The 26,046-nt window shown below is 50.1% G+C and overlaps 3 protein-coding genes across 13 annotated transcripts in view; 1 reads left to right on the top strand and 2 right to left on the bottom strand.

Moving 5' to 3' along the window:
* LOC308224905 (nucleolar protein 8-like) overlaps positions 1-13,505 on the bottom strand; it is a 29,725-nt gene extending 16,220 nt beyond the window's left edge. For 7 of the 9 annotated variants that reach the window (XR_013957608.1, XR_013957609.1, XR_013957610.1 and 4 more), the window contains exons 1-16: positions 13,416-13,505; positions 12,748-12,931; positions 12,457-12,519; positions 11,428-11,506; positions 10,971-11,118; positions 10,163-10,231; positions 7,912-9,843; positions 7,506-7,622; positions 6,092-6,211; positions 5,741-5,825; positions 4,762-4,906; positions 3,046-3,129; positions 2,339-2,616; positions 1,342-1,468; positions 827-897; positions 104-186 (exon numbers count right to left, since the gene is read on the bottom strand). Coding sequence is in view for 3 of the 9 variants with exons in the window: in XM_080625239.1 (XP_080481365.1) it covers positions 104-186; positions 827-897; positions 1,342-1,468; positions 2,339-2,616; positions 3,046-3,129; positions 4,762-4,906; positions 5,741-5,825; positions 6,092-6,211; positions 7,506-7,622; positions 7,912-9,843; positions 10,163-10,231; positions 10,971-11,118; positions 11,428-11,506; positions 12,457-12,519; positions 12,748-12,931; positions 13,416-13,442 (3,612 nt within the window). In the remaining 6 variants the exon portion in view is untranslated. The remainder of the gene's footprint in view (positions 1-103; positions 187-826; positions 898-1,341; positions 1,469-2,338; positions 2,617-3,045; positions 3,130-4,761; positions 4,907-5,740; positions 5,826-6,091; positions 6,212-7,505; positions 7,623-7,911; positions 9,844-10,162; positions 10,232-10,970; positions 11,119-11,427; positions 11,507-12,456; positions 12,520-12,747; positions 12,932-13,415) is intronic. The other 2 variants (XM_080625240.1, XM_080625241.1) reach the window with 2 other exon arrangements.
* A 3,298-nt stretch (positions 13,506-16,803) lies between these two features.
* LOC308225068 (DALR anticodon-binding domain-containing protein 3-like) lies at positions 16,804-20,845 on the top strand (the record flags this gene model as incomplete). Its single annotated transcript, XM_080625528.1, is given in 13 exon segments — positions 16,804-16,825; positions 18,270-18,329; positions 18,332-18,339; positions 18,439-18,561; positions 18,780-18,850; positions 19,196-19,254; positions 19,563-19,651; positions 19,735-19,855; positions 19,960-19,985; positions 19,989-20,018; positions 20,107-20,220; positions 20,441-20,509; positions 20,729-20,845. Coding segments are annotated over 13 exon segments (909 nt in total).
* A 324-nt stretch (positions 20,846-21,169) lies between these two features.
* Positions 21,170-25,960, bottom strand: WDR6 (WD repeat domain 6). Of its 3 annotated transcripts, none has more exons than XM_080625890.1 (6): positions 25,892-25,960; positions 23,400-25,821; positions 22,970-23,065; positions 22,681-22,797; positions 22,382-22,500; positions 21,170-22,267 (listed from the first exon to the last, which is right to left on the bottom strand). In XM_080625890.1, the coding sequence occupies exons 1-6, from the start codon at positions 25,956-25,958 to the stop codon at positions 21,777-21,779; spliced, it is 3,312 nt and encodes a 1,103-aa protein (XP_080482016.1). In that variant the 5' UTR covers positions 25,959-25,960; the 3' UTR covers positions 21,170-21,776. The 3 variants fall into 3 exon arrangements, 1 of the variants encoding a protein (XP_080482016.1); XR_013957700.1 differs by having other exon boundaries at positions 22,130-22,267; positions 22,382-22,537; XR_013957701.1 differs by lacking the exon at positions 22,681-22,797 and having other exon boundaries at positions 22,130-22,267; positions 22,382-22,537.
* Positions 25,961-26,046: the final 86 nt, after the last annotated feature.

The raw sequence follows: 26,046 nt of genomic DNA, 5'->3' as shown, positions 1-26,046 counted from the left end.
CATAAATTATTTGTCAGTGCAAATTAAGGAAATCAACAGCTGTGTTCCCTCATCATGCAGAGCTTTCAGCCAGTTACCAAGTAACAGATGTTAAAACACTCACCTCAAGCAATAATCTACGTCTGTCTTCCCAACCATCTCTTTCTTCACTGAGGTCTACCGATTTACAGAATAACTTAGGGCCCTCTGCACAAAAAGAATAAATAAACGTGGTTACACCCTTCTGAATATGCTCCTCTTTGTAACTCTCATGAGCGACACAGCAACAAAGTCAGCAACAAAGTTCTTCATATTCCTCTCTCGCCCCCACCACCACGGGGGCCTCCAGCAGAAATGTTACCTATTACAGCCTTGCGTCCTAAGAAAAACAAACAGCAGCAGCAGCTTTCCTTGGTACGCTCAAATAGAAACTGCACTGAAACAGCATTTGTTTCATTAGAAGCTCAGCACCACTATCCCGCATCTGCCAAGAAATTGGCTAGAATATCAAAAGCAATTGGGTGCTTGTTGGGGTTTTTGTGGTTTGGGGCTTTTGGCTGGTTGGTTGGTTGGTTTGTTCTTGTCTTTGCTTCAGGGATTGTTTCGTTTTCTTTTTTTTGTTGTTTGTTTTTTGTTTTCACTTTGAAATTCATGACATTCACAAGAAAAACCCCCACAATATTTTGCAACAAAAACCTTGTGGGCATATGTGGCTGATACGAAGAGTCAGTATTTTTAACAAGAATGTCAGAAACACAGAAAACAATTAAGCATCAGATATATGCCTGAAAGGATCCAAAATGTCTAGAAAACTTGTCAAAAAGAGGGTGACTAAGTCGTGTTATACCTCTTAGGCGTTCATCATCTTTGGAGAAGAAGAAAGATCTAGTACGTTCTGTCCGTGGTAAAGAGAAAAAACTAGAAAAAACACAAAGGAAGTTCAGCATCCTAAGAGTTAGTGTCAAATTCCATCAGCCCAAGCTGTAAGGCTCCAGAGAAATAGTATCTCGGGCAGGACATTACGCCACAGTAACCCAATACAACCTCCGACAAAAAAACGTTTCTGAAGAAAACATCACATGCGATTTGACTTTGGGCCAAACCCACTACCCAGCTGAGTTCTCATCACTGAGCTAGAAAGTCAGCTTTTCTACTCAACAATCATGTGTGGTATTGGCCTTTTTGACTACTACATTCTGTGCAGCAAGGAATGGTTTCCACAGACGACTGCACTTGTCCAGAGATGTGGAATGAAAATGCCAGTCTCCCCATGAGCCAGGTGCTGTTATTAATATTCTCATAATTGATGTTATGAATCAACCCACCATAACCAAAGAGACAACAGCTACAAATAAAACTTGCATTTCTTTGTCCCTTTTGCTTTCTGATGCCTCAGGCTCATCGTCACCCTCAGAACTGCTGTCTTGGAAACGTGGATCTTCTTGCCATTTGACTTTCACAGGTTTTATTGTTTCAAGTACGTAGGGCTCTGCAATAATAGCACAATTAAAAAAAACCTAAATTGTCACATTATTCCCATACTTGCCAATACTAATACCTACTTCAGAGTGAAATAATTACATTGGAAATGACAGCTTTAAGAACAGAAACCTCCCCTCCCAGTTTTTCTGTATCCTCAGGGTAGGTATGAACTGAGTTTGCTTTCTCATATGTCACAGATTTCGCCTTCAAAATTTGTAACTCGTGCCATCACACCATAAGCAGAGCGCAGCAGTCAGTCTGGGGCTTGTTATTAGGGTCCAGACCTCTATCAATTCTCACCAACCTCACAATCATCAGCTGATTTGGAAGTAATGGTGCCTCTTCATGTTTTTAGCTTGCAGAAGTTGTAATAAAAGCTGTCTTGCACTGTGATCTATCTTAAAAAGTTCCTTTGCGAAGAAATTCATAATGCCAGAGTCTGTGTTTAAGCTGTATTATTTTCATGTGTGTATTCCTCCCTCTAGTACACACAGCCAGTTGCTGCACTCTGAGAGCATAATTTATTTAAAATCTTGATGGTTTACATGAAAGCGCATTTGACTTGTATGTCACCTTTTTCCCTGTTTAAGAAATTTAGTGGATGACAACAAGTTTATCCACTATTGTTCTAAAAACAGGTAAATTATAGATCCTGCTCAAAACATTCCTCTCAAAATTCCTCGGATGCAAGCATGGATTAACTCTGTTTAAAGTAGAATCTTGACAAGCATCAGAAAAGATTGTAGCAATAATTACTGACTTCTGCCTCTGAAAAGTCACCTGGGCCATGAATTTCTCTGCATGATACAACTCCATGGTATCTGACATAAGCTACCCATCACAAGTTGCACTATTATTATCCATGTTCTGCTGTTACCTCCTTTCACGCCTGACTCCTTCGTATCTCCAAAGAAGGAAAACTTGAAACCACCAGACTCCTCAGCTACGTTACTCCTGACATTAGGTCCCAAGTGGTCAGGTGGGGTAGAGTCCTCCATATCATCTTTGTCCCAGGGTGTTTCTTCATTTTTGTATGATTTGCTCTTTGAAGATCCAAACAACTCTTTTAAATCAACAGCAATATCATAATACGTTTCTTGAGACACTTCGGGCAGTTTCTCACTCTCTTCCCTCTCCTTCTTCCTTTTAGCTTTACTGAAATGAGATCGTTAAAGAATGGTAACACTGCATGTGTACTTTTAAAAGAAAGGTTCCCATAGAGGCAACCTTGCTATTAATATCTTCTTACACGTATCCAAGCAAATGAAATGGTAAGAGATAGTATTTTTTTCCTCACAGATTTGCAAATCTTAGAAGTCCATGACTTGAAGCAAAGGGACAGCCTGAAGGGAGAAAATTAAGACAGAAAGTGGTGTGCAGAAGTAGATGGACTAGAAAGAAAAGATGACATTATATGCTGGTTTTAGTGCTCACAATTCTTACTGTCTTTTGATTTTAGCAATAACAGAGAGAACTGAAGAAAAAACAGAGTGGTCTCCAGAGTTTCAATGTCAGTCTTCTGCTACAGCCATCTTTCCACAGGAAGAAATGTCACAACCCTAGTTACCAAGCTGTAGTATTTACCTCTCTTGTTCTGTAGCACTTCGTTTCTTTTCAAAAACTGCATGGTCCTCTCTTGTGGGATCATAGCGGAGGGCATTAATATCTCTATAAAAGCAGAAAGAAAAACCATGAGGTTGCTCAAGTGAAAGCTACCCTAAACCTTTACAGTCAGATTCAAATTCACATTGACTTCTTGACCAAAATAGCTCCAAATCAATGTAAAGCCTAACTGGCATTTAGGAAGTACCTGGTAGTCAGTGACTGGGTCAGGAAAAGCTATAAACAGAAGTGGCTTTAATCAAATTGATGTATTTACTATAAAACCTAGACCTCAAGTTGTATGTGTTATGCAGTAAGTCTCTACCTGCAGCTGTGTATCGTTTGAGGAGCTACAGCAGTACAGCTATCCATAGCAATAGATCTCAATTTCTTCTAGTACTAAACAGTTCAAAATTCAAATATTTGAGGGGGAAAAAACCCCTAAACGAAAAACAAAACCAAAAAAAGAAAATACCAACCCAAACTCCCAAAACCACACACAACTAACCAAGAAAAACCAAGCACACATCCATTATGCCTACCTTCCAAAACCTAAACAGTTTGAGGACTTTCAGCTAAAGCAGTTCAAGGTTTAGATAAATCCCAACACTAGTGTAGCAAAGCCAATGCTGCCTTACGGCAATGCAAGAAGGCACTCACTTATTTCCCTTTTCTCACCTCTCCCTAAATTAATGCTTGTAGCATAAATTAATGACATTTAAATAGTTACACACTGTACCATTAACTGGGTACTAGAAAACACCATAATTCACAGAACTGTCCTAGAGATCACCTTTGCAGTTGCACAGATGATTCCCCTCTCTTGCTTAGGCTTTAGAGAATGCATTAAAATCTGTACAGAAGTAATTAACAATTAAATACGACTGTACAGTGATCACAATTGGTATTTAGCAGTCAACAATCAACTGATAAAACTCCAATAGTGACTGTTGTTAAAAACTGTGTGTGCTACCCTTAACGCTACTAACTTCTACCAGTTCACTTCACAGACCAGTTTCTGTTAAAGGTCATAGTTAAATCTCACCATACTTCCCACAGCACATTTCCAGACCTCTATCATCATTCTCTAATGAAGGCTACAGCATGCCCAACAGCAACATGTAACAAAGTCCTAATCTAATGAAGAATTAAAGCAGAAATACAGATAAATGAATATAATAATAATAAAAAAAAATAAAAGAAAAAGGAAAAAAAAAATATTAAAAAAAAAAGAAAGATACAAATTCTCCACTGAAAAAAGGCCTAATCACTTTTAGGCCAGCAAAAACAATACCCTTAGACTCTAACTTTGGTAGCACTTAATAACTTACTGACCTACTGCCCAACTCTCATGTTCTTCGTGTAGCCACGTTAGGTTTGTCTCCACAGAGAACAGAAATGTGTCTTACCTAGGCAAGAACTTGAAATGTTGATTTTTCATAATCAACGCTCCGATCTATTAGAAGAAACTCGAGCAGGCATCAATAGTATTTTTGCATAAAATAACAATAATTATCAGTTGTATAATCTATCGAGACACTCAACTTGAGAAACTGCATTGAAGACTAACCTCAAATGCACACAACAGAGAAGGAAACACTTTCCCTAATCAGCTTGGTAGAAAATTTAGTTGTGAAACATGGGCAAAAACTAAGCCTTCCTAAAATTCCTTCTTCATTGATAACAGACAATTCATACTTGAATTTCTTAGCACTCGTGGCCTTCTTTGTCAGCTTAGGGTGTTCCAGGTTGACATTCAAGAGACTTCCCAGGATTTCCAGATTTTTCTTTTTCTCTGCAGCAAGCTCTTCGTCCTCATCTGCCTTCAAGATGTTTGTCTCTGCTATAAGAAAAATACATAATCTTTCCCCTGCTACCACTTGAGTAAGCCTGCGATATCTGATATACTGCATTACTATCATACTACAAGTGCTCACATTTCAAACACATCACCTCCTTCATTTTAAAGCTACTTGGAGGCTTTCTCCCTTGCACTGCAGAAAACCAGATCCATTATTTAACTTTTTCTCTGCTTATATCACATAACTGTACAACTACTTGGCCCCTGACAGATGCTGGACAGATGATCACATTGAAGCAACAAATGGAGTAGCAAGTAGACAAAAATTTAAGTCTCAAAACCAAATTCTAGATCTTGAAAAACTGTTAAGAATTGCAATTTTGGTAGGGGGTGGAAAAAAGGAATATTTTAACATGTTTTCCCTTTTGGCTTTTCTGCCTTGTGCTGTTTAAAAAAAAAAAAAGAAAAAGAAAACTTCTTTCTTTGTAAGGCTACCAAATCAGCCGTTGGACTGCAGGATGAGTACAAAATTGTTTATGTGAGTGTAATGGTCAAAACATTTATCTTAAGAAGTCACTACTTAACTCTATGGAAACATGGATAAACACATTCTGGGATCATCCTGAATTACAAAAATATTTTCAGGTGCTGACTGATGTACTAAGTACATCTCACTCAGCTCTTACAAATACTTCTGCAACACAAACATTTGAGAAAACACCAATGTATACTATGCACAGCCACAAGAGCCAAGCTGGTTTTCTTAAGAAATCACCAAAGTAAAAGTAGTCCATAAGTTGTTTCAAGCATCCAATATTAAGGCTCCATGATGTAGCTCTATTACTGTCATTAACCAGGAAATAGGAGCAGGTTTACCTTCTTCTTCACTGTCACTTTCAAGGAATCGAGCATCCATGCGGAATCTTTCATCTGTGCCAAGTCGTGACTGCAATTTCAAGAGCTAACCAAAATGAAAGACACTACTAAGCACTGAGGAAAATCATCAACATTCAGTAACTTCAAAGATGACAACATCAGAGAAACTCCTCCCACTCCACAACACATATCACTTCCTCCATGGCTGCTGTTTCCTCTAGTTCAGGGAATTCCATTGCAGTTTTGTCAAAATCACATTCAGCAAGCATGCAAACCCACGTGTGATGTACTTCTGAAGCAGCGTAACGGAGACTTAGAAGATGACTAAGTTACAGTAATGGGTTCACTCACTTTTTCACCAGCTTTGCCTTCAAACTGGGGCTTAATCTTGAATCTCTCAGCATCCACATTATCTTGCTCATCCTCACTGCTGTCAAACAGTCTGCTCAACGTTTTAGGAGCAGATTCATCCTTTGATAAACAAAAAGAAAACAGAGAAAGGCAGCAGTTTACATAAATTCGAGAAAATAAATCAGCATCAGCTTTGTTCATGTGCTTTCCAGTTTATCTGAAGAAGTGTATTTCTAGAACATGCAGCTCACTTACTGACCCATGCGCTTCAACTCCTATATTGTACACACAACTCGTACAATTCTGTTTTACAGTTAAGACTATTAAACTCTAGCATAGACAAAATATCTATGTAAAGGGTAACTTGGCTTTTACAATATAATTGGGTATAAAACCCCAAATTTCTGATTATGTCAAGGGAGATACTTAAAGATATGCATGTCAAACTATAACCTTTCTAAACAAGCCTCACTTATGGCATAAACTCAAGGATATAGTTTAAGTCAGTTGATCAAAACCAATGATTGCAAAAGGTAAGTGCTCCATAGCTTGAAAGTTTTCCATTAATCAGAAGTTCTTTTAAAGAAAGGAGAAATTATAGGGCATGGATTCTAAATACAGGGTAAGGATAGACATCGGTGAAAGGAGTGATAAACAATGATAAATGAGAAAATGTTTTAATTACATAGTGAAAATGGTCAGAATCTTACAACATTTATGAAGAAAAAAACCCAACAAAAGTAAACCCAATGGTCTGACCCTTTCGCTGAGATGTGACTAAGAAAATATGGCACAAGAAGTTCTCTTCCAGTGAGTACTTAATTGTGCTGAAAGCAAGGCAGTAAAATCCTGAGGAGTCTGCTAAATAAGGTCACAGGTGCAGTGTATGGAGGAAGTCCCACACAACTTACCTGGACCCCAACATCACTTTAAAAAGGCGACATTGCATTAATACAGTTAATACAGATTCTTCATCCACAGGCTTGGAAAGACCAGAGTCCCTCTATAGTATTCAACCCAAAACTCTTCCCCCTCCTTTGACTAAAAGCAGTAACATTTCAAAACTAATTAAGTTAATTAATGTAACTCAAGCACTCTTTGTCTTTTCATCCAAGTCCGAGTATCTTTCACACGAATCTCAAACTCCTTACACATTCTCAAAGTTCTCCAGTTTTAGCAGATGCATGGTAAAATTCTTTGAAACCTACTCCATGTTACCAAAAAAAAAATACCAACCCAAAAAAAGAGAGAAGAATCCTTCCTATTAATTCAAACCTGACCCACTTTTTCCTGTCATTTCAGTACGAAAAACAGTCTTCAGAAAAAGAGGCATAATCATATGGAATACAAGGCCCAGTCATACCCATATGGAATTACTTTACAGAATACTGGACTTGCTCCCAGTAACACTTACGTCCTCATGCATATTTCCCAAACTGGCATCTTTCTTCAACGTCTCATCTACTTCAGCTTCACTTTCCACATCTGAATGAAATATCACGTGCTTACGCTTGCCTGCTGGCTGGCTATCCTGTGGAAGAGTGAAACTCTCAAGTCAAACTTAGCAAATACTTGCTACAGTCATACACAGCATCTAAAAGACGTTTCCCTGACATGAAAGAAGAAATCTACTATTCCTCTTGCAACTCAAGACACATTCCAGGAATTAGCATTCATCACTTTATATACATTCACAAGAAAAGTGGCGATGTTAATCAAAAATTCCAAACAATGATTTTTAAAATATCTTAAACCACATCTATTAATTCCCTGTTTCTTTTACTGCATAGTATTCAGAGGGAAGTTGTAAGTGTCATTACCAGATTGGAGAGAGCTCCTTGAATGAGTTTCTTCTGTAACTCTCTCTCTCTCTGTCTCTCCCCTAGAGCTGCTAGCCTCCTTTCGTTATCCTGCAACTGTTTCTTTTCTGGTCTACATTCCTTTGGAGCAGTAGCATGAAGAAAAAGCTCTTTATTTTTCAGAAGGCTTCGCTTCCCATCCTCACGTTTATCAGCTTCACATTCTGGATTTTGATTGCTTACATACTGCTTTGATTGTTTTGAAAGTAGCCTGGGGCTTTTCAGTTGTCGTTTAGTGTGTTTCTGTGACACTGCAGCATTACTATCCACGTCATTGCTCTCATCTTCACTCTGATCAGTATGAGGAGCAGCATAACCATGCTCTGAATTTTGCCTGAATCGTGTAGAACTTGCATCTTTGTTCTTTCCTTGGAAGTGTGGCCTGGACACAGGCTGACCTCTCTCATTTGCAAATGACACAGCATCTGACAGTTCCTCGTGCGGTTCACAACACGCAACATTTTGTTGCTTTTTACTGCAGAGTTCAACTGAATATATTTGATGGTTCTTTTGCTGTCTTTGAGATGACTCCTCCCCACAGGAAGAAACACAAGCTTCAAGATCTAATCTTTCTACAGACCTCTTCTCTAAACCAGTGCTGTCACTGGGTAACTCTTTTTCACAAAGGGACCCCATTCCTCTGAATGGCTGATATTTCAAATGCAAATTATTTTGTCCCTTGAAACTTGCTTCATCAGCATCCTCCTCCCCTGCCAAAATCGCAGCAACTACATCTTCAGGACAGATACATTTTTTCCTAACTGCAGGGCAAAATTTTGAAAGGTTTGTTTTATTTCCAACATTACCCTTAGGATATTCTTCAACACCACACAGACTAGAGCTCCATGTACTGTCTAATTCTTCTCCGCGTGCTCCAGTAGCTAATGATTGTAAGTCATCCAATGTAAGATCTAAGTGGTAACAGTTTTGCATCATGCATTCATAATCCAAACTGCTTTCAGACTCCTCTTCCTCAGGATCTGAACAAGAGCTTTCACTATCACTTGTCTTTGTTGTACCGTTACCTGCTGTGCTCTGCAAGGCAGCAGTTTGGGTTTTTTTCTTTTTGCCTTTTTTTTCAACATATTCTTTTAAATTATGAGTTTTTACTGAGGATTTATTTACCAAATCGCTTCTTTTCTCAGTTAAGATTTCTTCATTTTCCACCTTTACCAGTTTGCAATCATCTAAAACTGTAGAGTTCTTGTTATGCAGATGTGGAGTTTTACTTTCAGCAATAATTTCATCTGTACCTTCTGACTGATAACCATTATCACATTCCACAATCTTTTTCTCTCTGAAGTTTCCTTTGATAGCTTGCTTCATGGCATCTGGATTGCTTAAGGACCAGTAACTACTGTATTTTAATTCAAAATTGTCCCCAACAATTTCCAAGTGGTCACTTTCAGCCTCACCATTTTCAGCTTTCTGTACTTCTCTCTCTACCATTGCTCTGATTTTCTCTTCAGAATCAGTATCACTCTCAGAAACACTCGTATTATTTTGAAGTGTAGCACCAGAAACATTGCTTTCATCTGGTAATATGCCTCTCCCAGATACTTTACTATTAAGACTCCTCAATGGAGGCAATTTAGACTTCTCTTTGGGTTTCCATTTTGATCGTTGATCTAGCTGTGGTGAGCTTGTGGTTTTTGAACTTGACTGGCACCCAGAGGGGAGAACTACTGCTTCATTCAGAGCCTCACTGCCCAGCTGCCTCAGTTTTTTAGGTGGCTTCTTCATTGCAGGTGACTCCCCTTTCCGCTTTGTGTTTATGCTGTCACCTCTCTCTTCCAAGTGCCAAGAGAGCTCAGAAACAGGAATGGCATTTGTCAAGTCTGGCTCCAGCTTTCTAAGGTTATGGCAATATTTTGATGGGTCATATTTCATAATGTGAGTCTGAGTTAAGGAACTAACGCAACATGATGCTTTCAGCAAGCAAACTTCCAGTCTTTATGAACAGGCTGGATTCTGTGTGAAAGGACAACCCAAGAGTCCTTTTTCATGTCAGAACCTTAAGCCTTTAAGCAGCTGACTAGCATCTAAACAATGTATTCAAATCACACAAGCCTACTTCAAGATTTACTTAGGGAATCCAGTGAATCAACATTGGCTACTATGTCACACTTCCAGACTGCAAAGCAAATGTTTCCTCGTATGACAAAAGAAAGAAGGGAATCGTGCCTATGCCCAACCAAGAGGAAAAGGATATTTTCTTTTTCTGTTGATTCCTGAGGTGCAGGACAGGCAAGACTCTTCCAAATTTGCCAACAACCCATTTCTGAAAGACAAGAAAAATAACCAGTGTAAAACAAACATGGAATGAAAGTAACCCTGTAATAAAACAAGATGCATATTCTTGGATAACAGAAACGCTCATAAAGAACCATCTGTGACTAGCTCTTTTTTTGTTTACTCTCTTCAGTGAGATTTATTTGTACAGAGCAAGTTAGTCAGCTTCCTTCACAAAAAAAAAACCCCAAACCCTAACCCCCCCATCACCCTCCAAAACCACTCAGTGCTCAGCAAATAACTTTGAAAGCTTTGCAGGAAGTATAATCTTTGTTACCCAAATGTTTATGTTCAGTGCTTCCATTCCAAGTCTTACTTTTACAAGCATGTGCAGACCATGACCCTGAATGTGCAGAAGCACAGAGATTAGCTCCTGACAATCCAGATGTCAAAAATGTATATGCTGTATAAAAAGAAGACACACACTCTGCCTACATGCTTTTAAGGGGGACACAAAGATGTTTCCAACATAAAGGAGTAACTTAACATCACAAAAGAGTCTGATCAAGATGATTTTTAGGTGTTACAAAGAACACCAGGAACATTCTACACAAGCAGTAAGTCTACACATAAGGTATCTCCTTAGACTGCTTTTCACAAGTTGGACATTTCATAAAGGCTTCTTTACATAAAGGGTAGAGATTTGACATAAACACAGATGTAAGAAGCCCGTGCCCAATTCTGGCTTGTGTTTTGCTTTAGTTCTCTTCACACTTGCCCCACCATACCTTATGATCTGGCACCTCTGTACCTGGTACTGCTTTCATAAAGAAGTCCACAACTCCCACCTTTTTCAGCGATTCTAACAGAGACGTTTGGCCATTTCTCTGTGGCTTTTCTTTCTGCAGCTTTGCTTCCTCCCTCTCCCTGGCCAGCCTGTACCAACAAACACATCATGCATGATAAAGTCTGCCCGTGTGCTAAATTACAGCTGGCAGTGACTCTGTTCCACAGAACAGTAACCATTCATACCCAAAGAATTAGCACATCTGCTACCTTTAAGGGAATAATGATGCAAAACATGTTGCAGTATCTAATGAGCATCAACAGTGCACCAATGTCAGTAAAATCTAGAAAGATTAAGAGCATAGCAGTCGAAAGCACAATCATAATACTATCAGATAATCAGAAAAGGGGTAACTTCAGCAGCAACATATATATGTTTTTTTTTAAATTCATTTTTACCTGTGCAAGAAGCTTTCTTTGGCCAACTGAATTTGCAGTGTCCCCCCTTTCCATTTTGTTTTATTTAAAACTGTCATGCCTGTAAAACGGGGAGATGGGAAATGAATATTTTCTACATTAAAAAAAAAACAAACCACAAACCAAAAAAACACACCTCAGGCTTAACTATACCTTCTTCTAGAAGTTTCTTCAGCATATTACTCACTTGATTTAAGTTTGTACATGAAAAGTCTAACACCCAAGTCTTAAACAAGAAAGTCCACATCCAAAATTCAAATTCTGACTTCAAAAGACTCATTCAAGTCATTTAGATACATGTACCCTGATGTTTCCACATACTGTCAGATAGGCTCTTCTTGACTTCACTTCTTGTGCACTTTGAAAAACACAGTTAAGGACTACAGAAAATCAGAGAGGAAAAACAGTGTACTTGGAACTTCAGGATGCAAAGTGTCAAGGGCTCTTAAACAGTCACTTTCCAACAACTTTCCCATTCCTAAGGGTAGCATATCCTACATAAAAGTGCATATTTCCAACTCCTCTCTTTGAGAACAGGCATCTTCACGTGCCATTTTGCTGCTACACATTACACAGGTGGTTTTATAACCCTGCAACTAGTTTTGTAACCCCATGACATTGGGATTTGTAATACTGCTGTAACAGGAGCATGCTTTACATAAACTCTTCTCCTGGGCTTCCTCTCATATCAAGTCACAATGTTTTTACGGACCTGATGCAGGTGTTTGAAGCACATTTCCCATAACTCTTCCTTCAAGGGTTACAACAAATTCATTAAGTCACTCATCTCAGTCACAAGAAGCCTTTTTAATGTGCGTACACCTACTTAGAGCTCCTGTAAAGTAACTTAAATAAAACTGTAGCTTATAGGGAATGAACATGACAATACAAGGAAACAGGGTCCAGCTTGACCACATCCTGATCCGACAACATTAGATGCATTTTCAGTAATGCAAACTGGCTCAAAACCATAAATTACTTAAAAAGAAATGAATAAAATCACATACTTACACTTTCTAAGATCTGCATCTGAAATATTGACAGTGATGTAAGCAAAAGATTTCAGAGGGTTCCCTGGGCAAAGAGAAACACTCAGTTAATTTCTGTGTAATTTCACAGATTCCTTTAAAACTGAAAGCTGAGGATAATGTGTGTCATAAGCAAAACAAACAACAACAACAAAAAACCCAACCCAATAACAAAAAAAGCCCAACCAAAACCATTTCACACACAAATTAAAAACCAATTCGATTTAAAAAGAACGGTTCCAAGTACTTTTAAAGATTGACACAAAGCTGTTACCCTGATCATCTTGTCTGGTAATAATCTCCGTATCCAAAACATGCCCAAACTTGCCAAATCTTTCCTGCAGCTCAGCCTTAGACACCGCATGGCCAAGCCCTCCAACATACAAGCGTTTCGGCACTCGCTGCATCTCCACGTGGGAAAGCCCGGCTGCGCCAGCTGTCCCGAACTCTCCGGTTTTCTGCAAGAAGACCAGCACTGGTCACCAGCACTGACACAGGAGGGATTAACGCGTTCATAGCACCAAGCCGCGGAAAAACTCGTGCACCAGCAGCGCACCACACAGAGCGTCGAGCTCCAGCCCAAGGCAGCCAACGCCGCCCTGTAACGGGAGACCGTGAAACCGGGGTGAGGCCTCCGCCGCCGCCGCCGCCTCAGCACCAGCCACCTCGATACCCGAGGGTCCTCACGGGACGCCACCACCCACCCGAACCTCCGGCAGCAACAAGTAGCGCGACGCAGCTCAATTGATGTTCCCCCTCGCAGTCCTTCCTGTGGCACCGGGGAAAAAAGGTTCCGGCAGCTGCCTTTGCAACAGTGTGGGCAGTACACGAGGTTTGGGTTTGGGGCCGGAGGAAGGTGCGAGAGAAACGCGCTAAAAGGAAAAGCGGAAAACTTTCCGCAAAACACGAATAAGAAACCAGCAACAGAAAACAAAGGGCTACCTGACAGAAGAACGCTTGTAACACCATCTCCAGCAACGACCGTGGGAACCACCGACGCAGGGACTATGCTTCCGGATGGGAGTATGACAGTGAAACCAACACCTCCGCCTGCGCAGCCGCAGTAGTACCGACCGGGCCGAAGCGGGCGATTGGGCAGTTGGAAGCGTGGGGCGGGACTGCTCTAGGCCTCCCAAAGAGACCGCGCGGGACCGCCGGGGCAGCCGTGAGGCCTGGAGCCGCCCCCCCGGTGCTGTGGCTGCAGCACGGGCTGGGCTGCAAGGGCCGCTTCCGGCTTTTGCCCAGTGAGGTGTGAGGGGTAGGAGCGAAGCCGAGCAGAGCTGCACCTTGCAGCTCCAGCGGTTTTACTGCCCTTCGCCTCGAAGTCTGTGGCTCTAATTAGCATTCCACAGTTCCTTAATCACGTTAGCTTTCCCTATAGTTTTCCTTAAATCCTACACTCCATGCCATGTGAACATCTCTTCATCATGAAGACAGCGCTTTTCAATTAATGCATAAAGAATGACTTCAGTGTAAAATTCACCTGCTAAAAAGGACTCTTGCCATCTTTATTACAGGACGACTTCCCTCAATAATTCACCTGTGACACCAGGACAAACACCAGAGCCTGTCTCGGCCACAACCAGAGTAGGAAAAAAGGAATCGCGGAATAGTTTGGGTTGGATGGACCTTCAATGGTCATCCAGTCCAACACCCCTGCAATGAGCAGGGACTTCTTCAACTAGATCAGATTGCCTTGAACCACACCTAGCCTGGCCTTGAATGTCTCCAGGGATGGGGCACCTACCATCTCTCTGGGCAGCCTGTGCCAGGATTTTACCACCCTCATTGTAACGAATTTCTTCCTCACATCCAGCCTCCATCTTCCCTCTTTTAGCTTAAAAGCATTACCCCTCATACTATCACAACAGGCCCTGCTGAAAAGGTCTCTCCTGATCTTTCTTGCAGGCCCCTTTTAAGAACTGAAAAGCTGCAATAAGGGCTCCTCAGAGTCTTATCTTCTCCAGGCTCAAGAAACCCAACCTTCTCAGAGGCTCCAGAGAAATAGTATCTCGGGCAGGACATTACGCCACAGTAACCCAATACGACCTCCGACAAAAAAACATTTCTGAAGAAAACATCACATGTGATTTGACTTTGGGCCAAACCCACTACCCAGCTGAGTTCTCATCACTGAGCTAGAAAGTCAGCTTTTCTACTCAACAATCACGTGTGGTATTGGCATTTTTGACTACTACATTCTGTGCAGCAAGGAATGGTTTCCACAGACGACTGCACTTGTTCAGAGATGTGGAATGAAAATGCCAGTCTCCCCATGAGCCAGGTGCTGTTATTAATATTCTCATAGCATCAACCCACCATAACCAAAGAGACAACAGCATGCCTGGAGGATACTGATGGCAGTGATGCCATCTCCCTGGCCATACGGGTGCTCAGCAACTTACTCCCGCTGCTGGAGGGGGAGACACTCAGCCTCAGTGCCCTTGCCGTTGCTCCCAAGCTCCGGTTGCTCTTTGACAATGAAAGGCTGGGGGAGAGACTTGTGCCCCTGCACCGGGCACCTCCATTCACACCTCACACCCCAGCCCTGTGCTCTGCAGGGGGATGCTTTGCCCCACTGCCCCATCGCTGCCCTTGGTGGCTCTGTACTGTCCCCCATCCCCTCCCCGCATGGAGTAACCCTGGCTTGGCATCCCTGCTGCAGGAGTTGGTGGTGGCAGGATGGCAGTAGGGCTGCTGAGCCCCAGCCTGCCCTGGCAGCATCTCCGAGCCTGCCCGGGGTCTCCTGCTCTGTCCCCCAGCCCTGCTGGGCAGATGCTCTGCATGCTGCAGCTCGCTCCCATTTGAAGCAGGCTGTTTTGGGAACATCCATCTCCACATCAGCCCCCTGTTTGCCATGGGCTTGGGGCTGAGATCCTTCTCCCCCAGGAGTCAGACACTGTGAGGCAGCTCTCCATCTGCTTATTCCAATATGTGATGGGGCTTGCGACGGGTGCTGAAAAGAAGAAGATGAAGAAGGAGATGTGGGAGAGCCTGCTGCCGCTGGTCTTTCACCTGCACGACCAGAAAGAGAACGTGGCCGAGGTGGGATTCCCAACCAGATCGGTCCTTTGGGCAGGGCTCTGGTGACACTGGAGCCTTCAAACCTGTGTCACCATGAGGTCTAGCTTGCTGAGGCCCTAGGACCAGCCAGAGGCCCCCTCACCCACTGCTGCCTTTGTCCTCCTGCCTCCTGGATGAAGAGGGTGGTGGGTCCTTTTCCCACCCAGCTCCCTCCACACAGCCCCTGGCATGGAACATGGGGCCCTGCAGCCCCAGAGACAAGGCTATTGCTCCACAGCAGCCTGGGGCCACCAAGGCCAAAAGCTTGCAGCCCCAAGGGGCTTCCAGGCAGAGAGGGTGGCTGGCCTTATCTTCTGTGGTGCTGAGCCTGGTGGCAGCACCAGTGCCCAACTCGCACATCTTCCCTATGGGGACTGGGACAGGCTCCGAGCCCTGCTAAGAGAGAGGACACAGGGTGCTGTCCCTCCAGGGCTGGTGGTGGCATCTCTTCCTCTTCCCAGGCCACCCAGGAAGCCCCCTACTTCTTTGGCTTGTTCTTGAAGTGGTGGGAACTGACAGAGCCGGTCCTGACTGCGGAACCATGGGAGATCAGTGGGTGCCTGGTGAGCAGAGCCCCAGGGCTGCAGGGATCCACACCGGGAGAGCCCTGCCCCATGCCCAGCGGGGAGGATGCAGGGCTGTGTCCCGCAGCTGTATGCACCTTCCTGGAGCAGGCTCTGTTCCATGCTGTCCTCATCCCCAGGGTCCCTGCCACCAGAGTGGCACCCCAGCATCAGTGGTGAGCCCTGTGCTCCCTCTGAACCCGAAGGCCACACGGTGGAGAGCTGGGAATGTCCTGCTGGGCGTAAGAAGGGTGGCCCTGGATGGAGGAACAGCCAAACACAAGGGGCAGTTCTGTGCCAACCCTGCACCCTTCTCTCTCCAGCTGGAGAGGAAGAGGAGGAAGACCAAGGACTTTCTGCACCAGAGTGAGCTCTACCTGCAGAGCCCACAGGACATCCTGAGGCAGGACGCTGTCAGGTTCATCGGTGAGCCGTGAGCCCCGCATCCCTCCCTCTGACAGGATCCCTGCATCCCAGCGCAGGACCTGCAGAGCATCCCTTGGTCCCCTCTCAGCCACTCCTGCGTGCACACGTTGGGCTGGCAGGAGGCTCATCCCCTCCTCAACACAGCACCCCAGGGTCAGCCCTCCCGGGGGAGCTGTGTGGCCAGGCGGGCTAGGTGCTGGGGTCCCCGACAGGCAGCGGGTTCCCCAACATACTGCGTCCCCCCAGGGCTCATCAGACAGTACGTGGATGAGTGCAGGATGACGGAGTACATCAAACGGGGTGAGTGAGGGCAGTGGGGAAGAGGAAGGACTCTGGCACAGAACCGCCCCAGGCAAGGAGGGCTCTGCTGCCAGCGCGTCTATGGGGAGAGCGTGTTTGTGGAGGGGGGTGCTCCTGACCAGCAGCCTCCAGCTGAGCCACCTGCCCGCTGGCTCCCTCCCGGCCCTGGGGATCATGGGGTGTAATGTGCCCTGCCTGCAGGGGACACAGGGCTGTCACCTCACCTCTCCTGCTTTGTCCCCACAATCCTTGAAGGCCCAAGAAAAGACGCCAGCCCCCTGGTTTCCTCCTTGGTGACTCAGACCGTCCTCATGCTGGAAGAAAGAGGGATGAGTTCAAGGCTTAGCCTATAGTGGCTGTGCTCATTGCTGCCGAGGGCATGGAGGAGGAGGCGCTCAGCCCCCAGCAGAGACTTGCGAAAACCTTGTGAAGTTCAAGAAAGCAAAGTGCAAGGTCCTACACCTGGGTCACGGCAATCCCAGGCACAGCCACAGGTTGGCTGGAGCACCCCCCATACAATGACAGGCTGAGACAATTGGAGATGGAGAAGGCTGCGTGGAGACCTCATAGCAGCCTTCTAGTGTCTGAGGGGGCCTACAAGGGCATCCAAGTCTCTGACTTTTCATCAGGGACTGTAGCGATAGGACAAGGGGCAATGGCTTTAAACTTAAACAGGGGAAGAGACCCACTCCCACCTCTCTCCAGCCTCCTTTTAGGTAGTCGTAGAGAGAGAGAAGGTCCCCCCGAGCCTTCTCTTCTTCAGACTAAAGCCCCGCCAAGCTCCCTCAGCTGTTCCTCATCACACTGTGCTCCAGGCCCTTCACCAGCTTTGCTGCCCTCCTCTGGGCCCGCTCCAGCACCTCAGTGTGCTGGAGGTACAGTGGTGAGGGGCCCAGAACTGAATGGAGGATTTGAGGTGCAGCCTCACCAGTTCCCGGTACGGGGGGACAGTCACTGCCCTGGCCCTGCTGGCCACAACATTGCTGATAGAAGCCAGGATGCTGTTGGCCTTCTTGTTTGCCTGGGCACACGCTGGCTCATGTTCAGCTCCATCAGTTAGCACCCCCAGGTCCTTTTCCACGAGCAGCTTTCCAGCCACTCTTCCTCAGGCCTGGAGCTTTCCATAGGGTTGTTGTGATGAAATGCAGGCCCCGGTATTTTGCCTTGTTGAACTTCATACCACTGGCCACAGCCCATTGATCCAGCTGGCCTGGATAAGGGTGTTCTTCGCTGGGTTGGAAACAGGCTGGATGGCTGAGCCCAAAGAGTGGTGGTAAACGATGTTGCATCCAGTTGGTGAGCGGTCACTAGTGGTGTCAGGGCTCAGTGTTAGGGCCAGTGTTGTTTAATATCTTTGCTGATGATCTGGATGAGGGGATCGAGGCCACCCTTCAGTCAGTTTGCTGATGACACCAAGTTGGGTGGGAGTGTTGATCTGCTGGAGGAGAGGAAGGCTCTACAGAGGGGAAGCTGCAGTCCATGGCTGAGCTGCAGCAAGCTTCTCTGAATGTACAGTGAGTAAGCCTGTGGCTCTGCGGGTCCCCCATTTCACAGACATCATTCCCTTCTTTCCATGCAACAGCATATGAGCTCCCCACTGTGCTCTGCTGCAGGCTGGAGGCCAGGGGAGCTGCTGCAGCATCGTGCATGTGGTGACCTGTGAGGCCGAATTCCAGCAGCAGCAGCTGGATCTGCTCTGGAGTAGTCTGGATCCAGGATCTCACACAGCTTTGCAGGTGAGGAACCTCCCACCCTCCTCACTGTCAGCCTAGCATCCTTGCGCTCAGCCGGCCTCCTTCAGTCCCTGCACTAGATGAGTTTTAAGGTCCCTTCCAATCCAAATCACTCCATGATGCAGACACAGCTGGAACAGGGCTGGCTTCAGCCCAGTTCAATACTGCATTTTGGTGGCGCTTCAGAGTGTCTGACCCCCGCCCCAGCCTCTCTCTCTCAGAAATACCTCACCTGTGGGCCAGTGAAGGTGACAAACCCCTCATCACCCATTGGGGCAGACCAGTATCTCCAGTAAGTTGGTGTGTAGCAAGGTGCCTACTGTGTTGCTCTCTTGCCAAGGCTGCCTGTGCTCTGCTCACCCCATGGCCACACAGGCAGCCACGCTGATTGAGCTGATGAGCATGGAGAGTTCTGCGCAGTTCCTTTAGTCTGCTTTTTGTGGTCTCAGGGCTGCTTGCAGAGGACTGGAGCTGCTCAACCCCAGTCCCAGTGTCCTCCAGCAGTGCTGCTTCCGTCGCCCTCAGCGCTGCCAGGAGGAAAGGCAGCAGCAGGAGCTGGGTGCTGCAGTGGTGCAGGGTGGAGGGTGGTATCTACCCTGGGGTGACCTGTGTCTGTGAGAGCCTGTGCTCCTCCCAGGCTCCAAAAGCGCCAGGTGCACAAAGCCTCTGTGATAAAGTACAGGAAGCTTGCACAAGGTGGGGGTTTGCTCTGCAGCTCCATACATGGGTGCTGCTCCATCCCCATCTCCACCACTCCTCTCAGTCCCCCCCTGCTATGTGATGCTCCCTCTTCCCTCCATGATGGACCCAGTGCTGATCATGCTTGGGGGAAGGTGTGTAATGTTTCACAGCACAGAGCAGCACCTGCAGATGGGGCCCAGGGCTGGTGTGGTGGTCCCCAGCTTCCACTGGAGCTTCCTGGCTCTGGCAGGGGGGTCCTGCTTGCGTGCTGGGGTTGATGGTTCATGCGAATGGAGTGATCTGTGCTAATGCCACCTCCACAGATGAGGCCTGGACTGAGGTGATCAATACCCTCACAGCGGCTGCCATCACGTTTGAGATGCTGAGCACTGCTCATCAGTCAGGTAGGACAGTGGTTTGCACAGAGACAAGCCGTGACAGAGACATGCGCACAGCAGTGGAGCAGCTTGGACTGTGACTTGTCTCTGCCCTCAGATCACCTTGGACCCGGAGGACAGCAGCATCTCCACGGGAGCCAAGAGCAGCACCTTTGTGATGTACAACTGTGTCCGGCTGGCCACGCTCTTCGACACCTTCCAGCAGGCTGTGGAGCAGGGTGAGCACCACCTGCAGCCCTCATGGCCACTGCGGGGCTGTTCCTCATGCCTGGAGCCACAGGGCTTTTTTAGGCACAACAGCAGCTTCCCGTCTCCTTTCCAGGCATGTACCCACCTTTGTCACCACCCTAAGAGCTGAACTTCTCCTGCCTCCATGAAGAGGGGAGTGCTGATAAGGGGAATGTGGGGACTAGCTCTAGTGATGCTGCTGGTTGGGAGGACCCAACTCTCTGACACAACCCTTTCCCAGGGCGAATGGCTCCTGCTCTTCAACTGTCTTTTGCCCTTCCTTGAAGTCCTGCAGCAGGCAGCACAGCTGCTAGCACCCACCAAGGGGATCTGGATCACAGCCAACACAGAAGCAGTAAGTGCACATGCCATAGCACCCATGGGTGCTGCTCCACCAGTCCCAGCCTGGGGAAAGGCTACCTGCTGGCCACATGCTGCCCACTGGTGAGCAATGCAGGGGCAATGCCAAGGGGAGAGTGCAGCACCCCTGGGGCTGCTCCTGCTGTGCTTGGGGTGGGGAAGGGCTGCCAAGGCTGGTCAGACCCCACCAAACCAGCAGAAATTCTGTCTTGCAGGTATGCAAGTTCCTGATCCAGCTAAGCATGGATTTCAGCTCCTACTACAACGGGGTGCGTGCCCTGGGGGTGAGTTGGACATCTCAGCCCTAAAGTCCCGGGGCTGCATTACATGTGTAGGGCAGCCACATGGGAAACAGGCTTTGGGGTGCCTGTAGCACGATGCAGCCCTGCACCAGTCCCTCAAGGATCTGTACACAAGGTAGAGAAGCAGCAGTGCCTCCAGGGCCAGCCTGTTGAAGGGCCATACAGCCACCAGCCCCAAGTCACTGCTTTTGTCCCCATGAGCTGTTCCCTCATCTCTTTGAGCAGATGTTTGCCTGTCTCCAGCTGCTGACAGCAGTGCAGGATGTGTTCCACAGCACACTGGGCACACTGCACCTCCCACCCCTCAGTCAAATCTGAGACACCCCTCGAGAGCCATGTCACAGTGTGACAGGCACCAGGACACCCCACCACAAGGGGAAGGACAAGGGCATGTCCTCCCCAGAAGGGCGAGGGGCTGCCCCACTGTCAGACAGAGGGGTCGGGACATGCCTCAGCCCATGAAGTTTGGGTGTTTGGCTACATGCACCTGGTGGGCCATGTCCAACCAGCAGAAGGGAGGATGCTGGAGTGCCCTGCAAACCAGACTAGGGAGTACTGGGAGAAGTAGCACCAGATACCACACACCACAAAGCCAGGCACCAACAGTGCTTCCCTCCAAGCTGTTTATTGAAGGTTGCTTCTTGCTGGCAGGGAGCTCCTGAGGCTCCCAGCTCCTGTTGATTCCTGGGGCCCAATACATTTGTTGCTGGACAAATGCTTGTGTGTGTGCCTGACTCTAACAGAGCACCGTGTCCCACGTGGGGCTCCAAAGAATCTGTCCCTACTTGTGTCAGTACAGGCCTCAGCACTGCAGGGGCAGGGCTGTTTCACAGGGCCCTATCCCAGAGACCACAAGCTGCAGCCTGCCAAGTGCGGCAGCATTGCCTAGTCTTGCCCCCCTGCTGCCCTCAAGCACCCTATCGAGCATGTTCCTCTATGGGATTAGGGCTGGAAAGCCTGGACATGGGTTCCTCTCATCTTGGGGAGGAGAAACTCCTCCTGCGCAGGGAGGGCTGTGGACCCCACTCCTCCTTTATTGCCTGGGGAGCTGCAGCTTGTCCAGGAGGGGTCACCTCTGCTTTCCCCCCTGAGATCACCAGTCTTGAGCACTGCAGGTGTGGCTGCACTGTCCCCAAGGAGCCAAGCATGCCTGTGCCCTCAAGGGCACATCAGCATGGAAGCTGGCACAGAGGCTGCAGTGGTGGGCACGGCACAAGTGCAGGGAACCAGTTGGGCCACACTTGCCCTGCTACTGGGGAGGCTCTGATGGAGGGGGCTCAGGGGGGATTGTGCCACGCAGCATCTCCAGCCCCTGCCCGCAGAGCACACAACAGAGCCACCGCTCCCCATCGGCCTCCACCACCTCCCAGCAGTCCAGCTCGGCCAGGTCGGGCACATGGAAGAAGGTTGTGCTGAGCTCTTCCAGCCCGCCCGGGCCGCGCTGCCAGAGAGTCAGGCGCTGGTCCACCGAGGCGGAGAGCAGCAGGTCTGGCCGCAGCACCCGGATCCCCATCACATGCGCAGCATGGGCACAGGGCTGGGCCACCCGCTCCAGAACGTGCAGGCAGATCCCCGCCATGGGGTTGTCCCCATCTAGGGTGACCTCCAGCAGGCAGATGTGGATGGAGCCGTCGTCGCTGCCGCTGGCCACCAGGTACCGTCCCGCCGGTGTCTCATAGATGTGCAGGCTGTTCACGCCACAGCTATGGGCCATCACAGTGAGCAGTGGGGCTCCCAGCGCTGGGGAAACAGGGTCAGTAGGAAAGTGATGCTCACCTTGGTCATAGGGAGCAGGGGAGCCACCAGTGTGGCATCCACGGTAGGCAGAGCGGAGCCACTGGCCACTGCACTCACCCAGGGGCTTCACCTCTTCCTTTGCTTCATTCAGGGCATCCACTGCATCTGCGATGGGGCTGGTGATGTCCCAGAAGGCGATGCCGCCGTCAGTGGCTGCGCTGCACAGGAGGTGCCTCCTGGAAGGGAGGTGTTGGGGAGCCTCTGGCCACAGCCCTGAGGGTCCCCACTTAGATTTAGGAAAGCGGAGCAGCCACAACAGGCAGATTTCACCCTTCCCTCCACCTGCTGCCACCCCTGCAAGGACCAACACTTCTCCCCAGAGCCCCATGGGCTGCAGCACAGCGTTCCAGGTTCACCTCTCCCCTCCTGCCAGTGTGTGCAGGAATGCCTCCACCTTCAGCACACAGCGCTGGTGGTGAAATGACTCCGCCACCAGCACCAGCTTCCGGGCGGCCTCCAGGAGCCTGAAGATCCTGCAATGGAGCAGAGGACAGTTGGATGTGTGAGAAAGGGGCTCCCTGCACCTCTGCCTCCACTGCCCACCGTGCACTGTCCTGCTCCTGGCTCAGAGCAGCCTCCCCTGTGGCGCCTGCTCCCCTCCGGTCATCAGCCCCAGCTCTGTTCTCCCTCATGACAGCTTCTCACCGGACCGATCCATCACTGCAGGCGGCAGCCAGGAACTTCCAGGGAGTCGGCATCTGCTTGGTGCTGGTCCCAGGTATGACCGAGAGGGACATATACCTGCAGGAAACACATGATGCTGACCAACACCTCAGTGATGCCTGTGGCCTAGGGTACAGGAGGCCCAACTGAGCGGCCCAAGCCTAGCACAGGACACAGCTCTGAGCACTCAGAGGAGGTACAAGGAAAGACCAAGGCTTTCTCTAACCCCTAAAGCCCCCAGGGCTCAGCCACTGGACATAGGACACCAGGGATGAGCACATGAAACCACACCATGTCCTTCTGCTCCAGCTGAGCCCGCAGCCACACAGAGCAGGTATCCCAGTGCTATTCCCAGCACCCTCCTGGACCATGGTCACCGCTAACCCCACCTCGAGCAGGCCCTGAGCATTACCTTGTCTCCGGGTCCATCTTGACGAGCTTGTGCCTGTTCTTCTTCCGCTCCCAGTGCTCGTCCAGCCGGTGGGAAGCCACGTGGATGACCTGGCAGCTGACAGCACCTTCGGAGGCCGGGTCCGCGGCACACAGCAGCCGGTAGCACTCGATCTCCGCCCGGCCCCCCGCAGAGAAGAGCAGGGTGGACAAACCCTCATCATCAAAGCCCTCCTCACCAGGTCCCACAGGACCAGCAGGCACCAGCACCCTCACACTGGAAACATGGTCACTGAGCCGGGCGAGTGGCACAGCGGCCTGGGAGCACTCACTGAGCACCAGAACACAGGCCGTGGTGTCCTCACTGCCCGTCACAAAGACGTTAACGGCAGCACGGCCGGGCACCTCCACCGCCCCCAGGCGCCGCACGCAGGTGATCTCCCGCCCGTGTAGTGATGGCAGCAGCACCTGCTGCTCGCGGGGCTCAATCCCGCGCTGGTACAGCAGCACATCCCCACACCTGATGAAAGCAATGACCTCGGCCTCGGGGCTGCTGCAGTAGCTCCAGGAGCGGTGCCCTCCACCGCAGGGGATGCAGTGGAGGTTTTCACCCATCCGGCTGCTCCACATCACGAAGTTGTCAGCGTGAAAGCCCAGAACCAGCAGGTCCCCGTCTGTGGTGAAGCGCAGCTCCTCGATCCACTGCAGCCCTTTGCAGGGCCTGTGCTTCCACAGTACCTCCAGCTGCTGGTCCTGCACACGGAGCTGCCGGTACACCCCGTCCCGGCCTGTGCTGTAAATGTAGCCCCCATGGCAGGTCACTGAGGTAACCCCGGTCTTCCCGTGAAGCCCAAAGAGCACCGACAGCGGGGCCTCGAGGGGAAGAGCTTCTTTGTGTGACAAGCAAGACAGCTCCAGTTCGCTGCTGGTAACCTCATAGACCGGGTTGGTGGCATCCTCGACAACCGGGTCAGTGCTGCCGTTGGCAGTGTTGGTGCTTTCCACAGCCTGTCCTGAGGACCTGCTGCACGGGAAGAGGAGGAGGGACCCCCGGCGGTCCCCACAGAGCAGGAGCCCTCCCTGCGGCAGGAATGCTGCACAGGTATGCCAGCGCTGCTTGCAGAGCGGCAGCAGGTACCGTCCCATGACCTGCACCCGGGGCGCCCGCCCGGGCCGGTGGGTGACATCCAGCCACAGCATCTCTCCGTCGGGCCCGGAGGCCAGCAGGGAGGAGGCACCGGCGGGCAGCCCAGGGCGGGGGGCCCAGCCCAGCCCGCGCACGGCCCCCTCGAACAGTCTCAGCTCGGTGGTGTCCCTGGGGCAGCTCAGGGCGAAGAGCAGGAGTCGCCCATCGCCACCGGCCAGGGCACAGAGCATGTCCTCCCCACCGGGCAGCGGGGCGCCCGCCAGCACCGCGCGGGGCCCGCCGGTAGCGGGAGGCAGCACTGGAGACCAGCGCCCCGCCGCCGCCTCGTAGGCCGCCAGCCCGCCCGCCTGGCCCAGCACCAGCACCCGCCGCGGCCCCGCCAGCAGCACAGACCGCGGCCGCAGCGGGGCCCCCAGCGCCGCCACCGAGGCCGCGGCCGCTCGCCGGGGCCGCCAGAGCCGGACGCCGCCGTCGTCGCCGCCCGTGGCGAGGAAGCCGCCGGCGGGCCGTAGAGCCAGGGCGCGCAGAGCCCCGCGGTGACCGCGCCGGTCCCGCCACACGTCGCCGCCGCCGTCCCACTCCAGGCAGGCGCCGTCCTCACCGGCGCTGACCGGGCACTGACCCCGCAGCACCACGGCGGCCACCCGCGCACCGTGCCCGTAGCACACGAGCAGGCAGGAGCCGTCCCCAGCCCCATCCCCGCCGCCCAGATCACCCACAGCCCAGAGCCGCACGCTGCGGTCCTCGGAGGCAGAAGCGAGCAGCCCCCGCGGCGCTGAGTAGCAGAGCGCCAGCACCGTGCCACAGTGCCCGCACAGCCGCCGCTGCGGAACCTGGGCCGCCGCCACCCGCCACACCACCACGGGCCCCATCGCCGTCCCGGCCGCCAGCGCCAGCCGCGTCCAGCCCGTGCCCGCCAGCACGGCGCAGCGCAGCGCTCCGGCCCCGTCGCAGCTCGCCCGCCGCAGCCAGCACCCGCCGCCCCGCCACTCGTACAGCGCCACTGCCCCGCAGCCCAGCGCCAGCACCAACCGCCCGCCCGGGACCCACCGCGCCTCCCACACCCGCGCCCGCAGCTCCCGCGCCTCGCCGCCGCCGCACACAGCCAGCCGCGCCCCGCCGGCCCGCACTGCCAGCACCGCCAGCCAGCGCCCGCCGAACACCGCCACCCGCCCCGCCGCCGCCCCGGGGCCGCGCTCCGGCCTCAGCCCCAGCACGCTGGCCTCACGCAGCACGTTCCGTCGCGCCGCTGTCCCGCCTCCGCTGATCCGGAACGCCACCACCTCCGGGCCCGTGCCTGTGGGACACCGCGTCAGCCTCCGCTGGCCCCGCTACCTCCCGCAGCCCCAGCCGGTCCCGGTGCTCACCCGCCAGCAGCACGTCCCCCGCGAACTCCAGCGCCGTCACCGGCGCCACCAGCGCCACCGACTCCATGTTAGCAGTGGCACCTCCACCCCACTGATTGGCAGAGACCGCACCACTACCACCCCGCCGGCCAATCATTGGCCGGGTCCCCCGCGGC

Source organism: Psittacula echo, assembly GCF_963264785.1.
Source record: "Psittacula echo genome assembly, chromosome: 9".
NCBI classification, from domain to species: Eukaryota; Metazoa; Chordata; class Aves; order Psittaciformes; family Psittacidae; genus Psittacula; species Psittacula echo.
The sequence above is the reverse complement of the archived record's forward strand: the minus strand, read 5'-3'. Positions and strand labels throughout refer to the sequence as shown.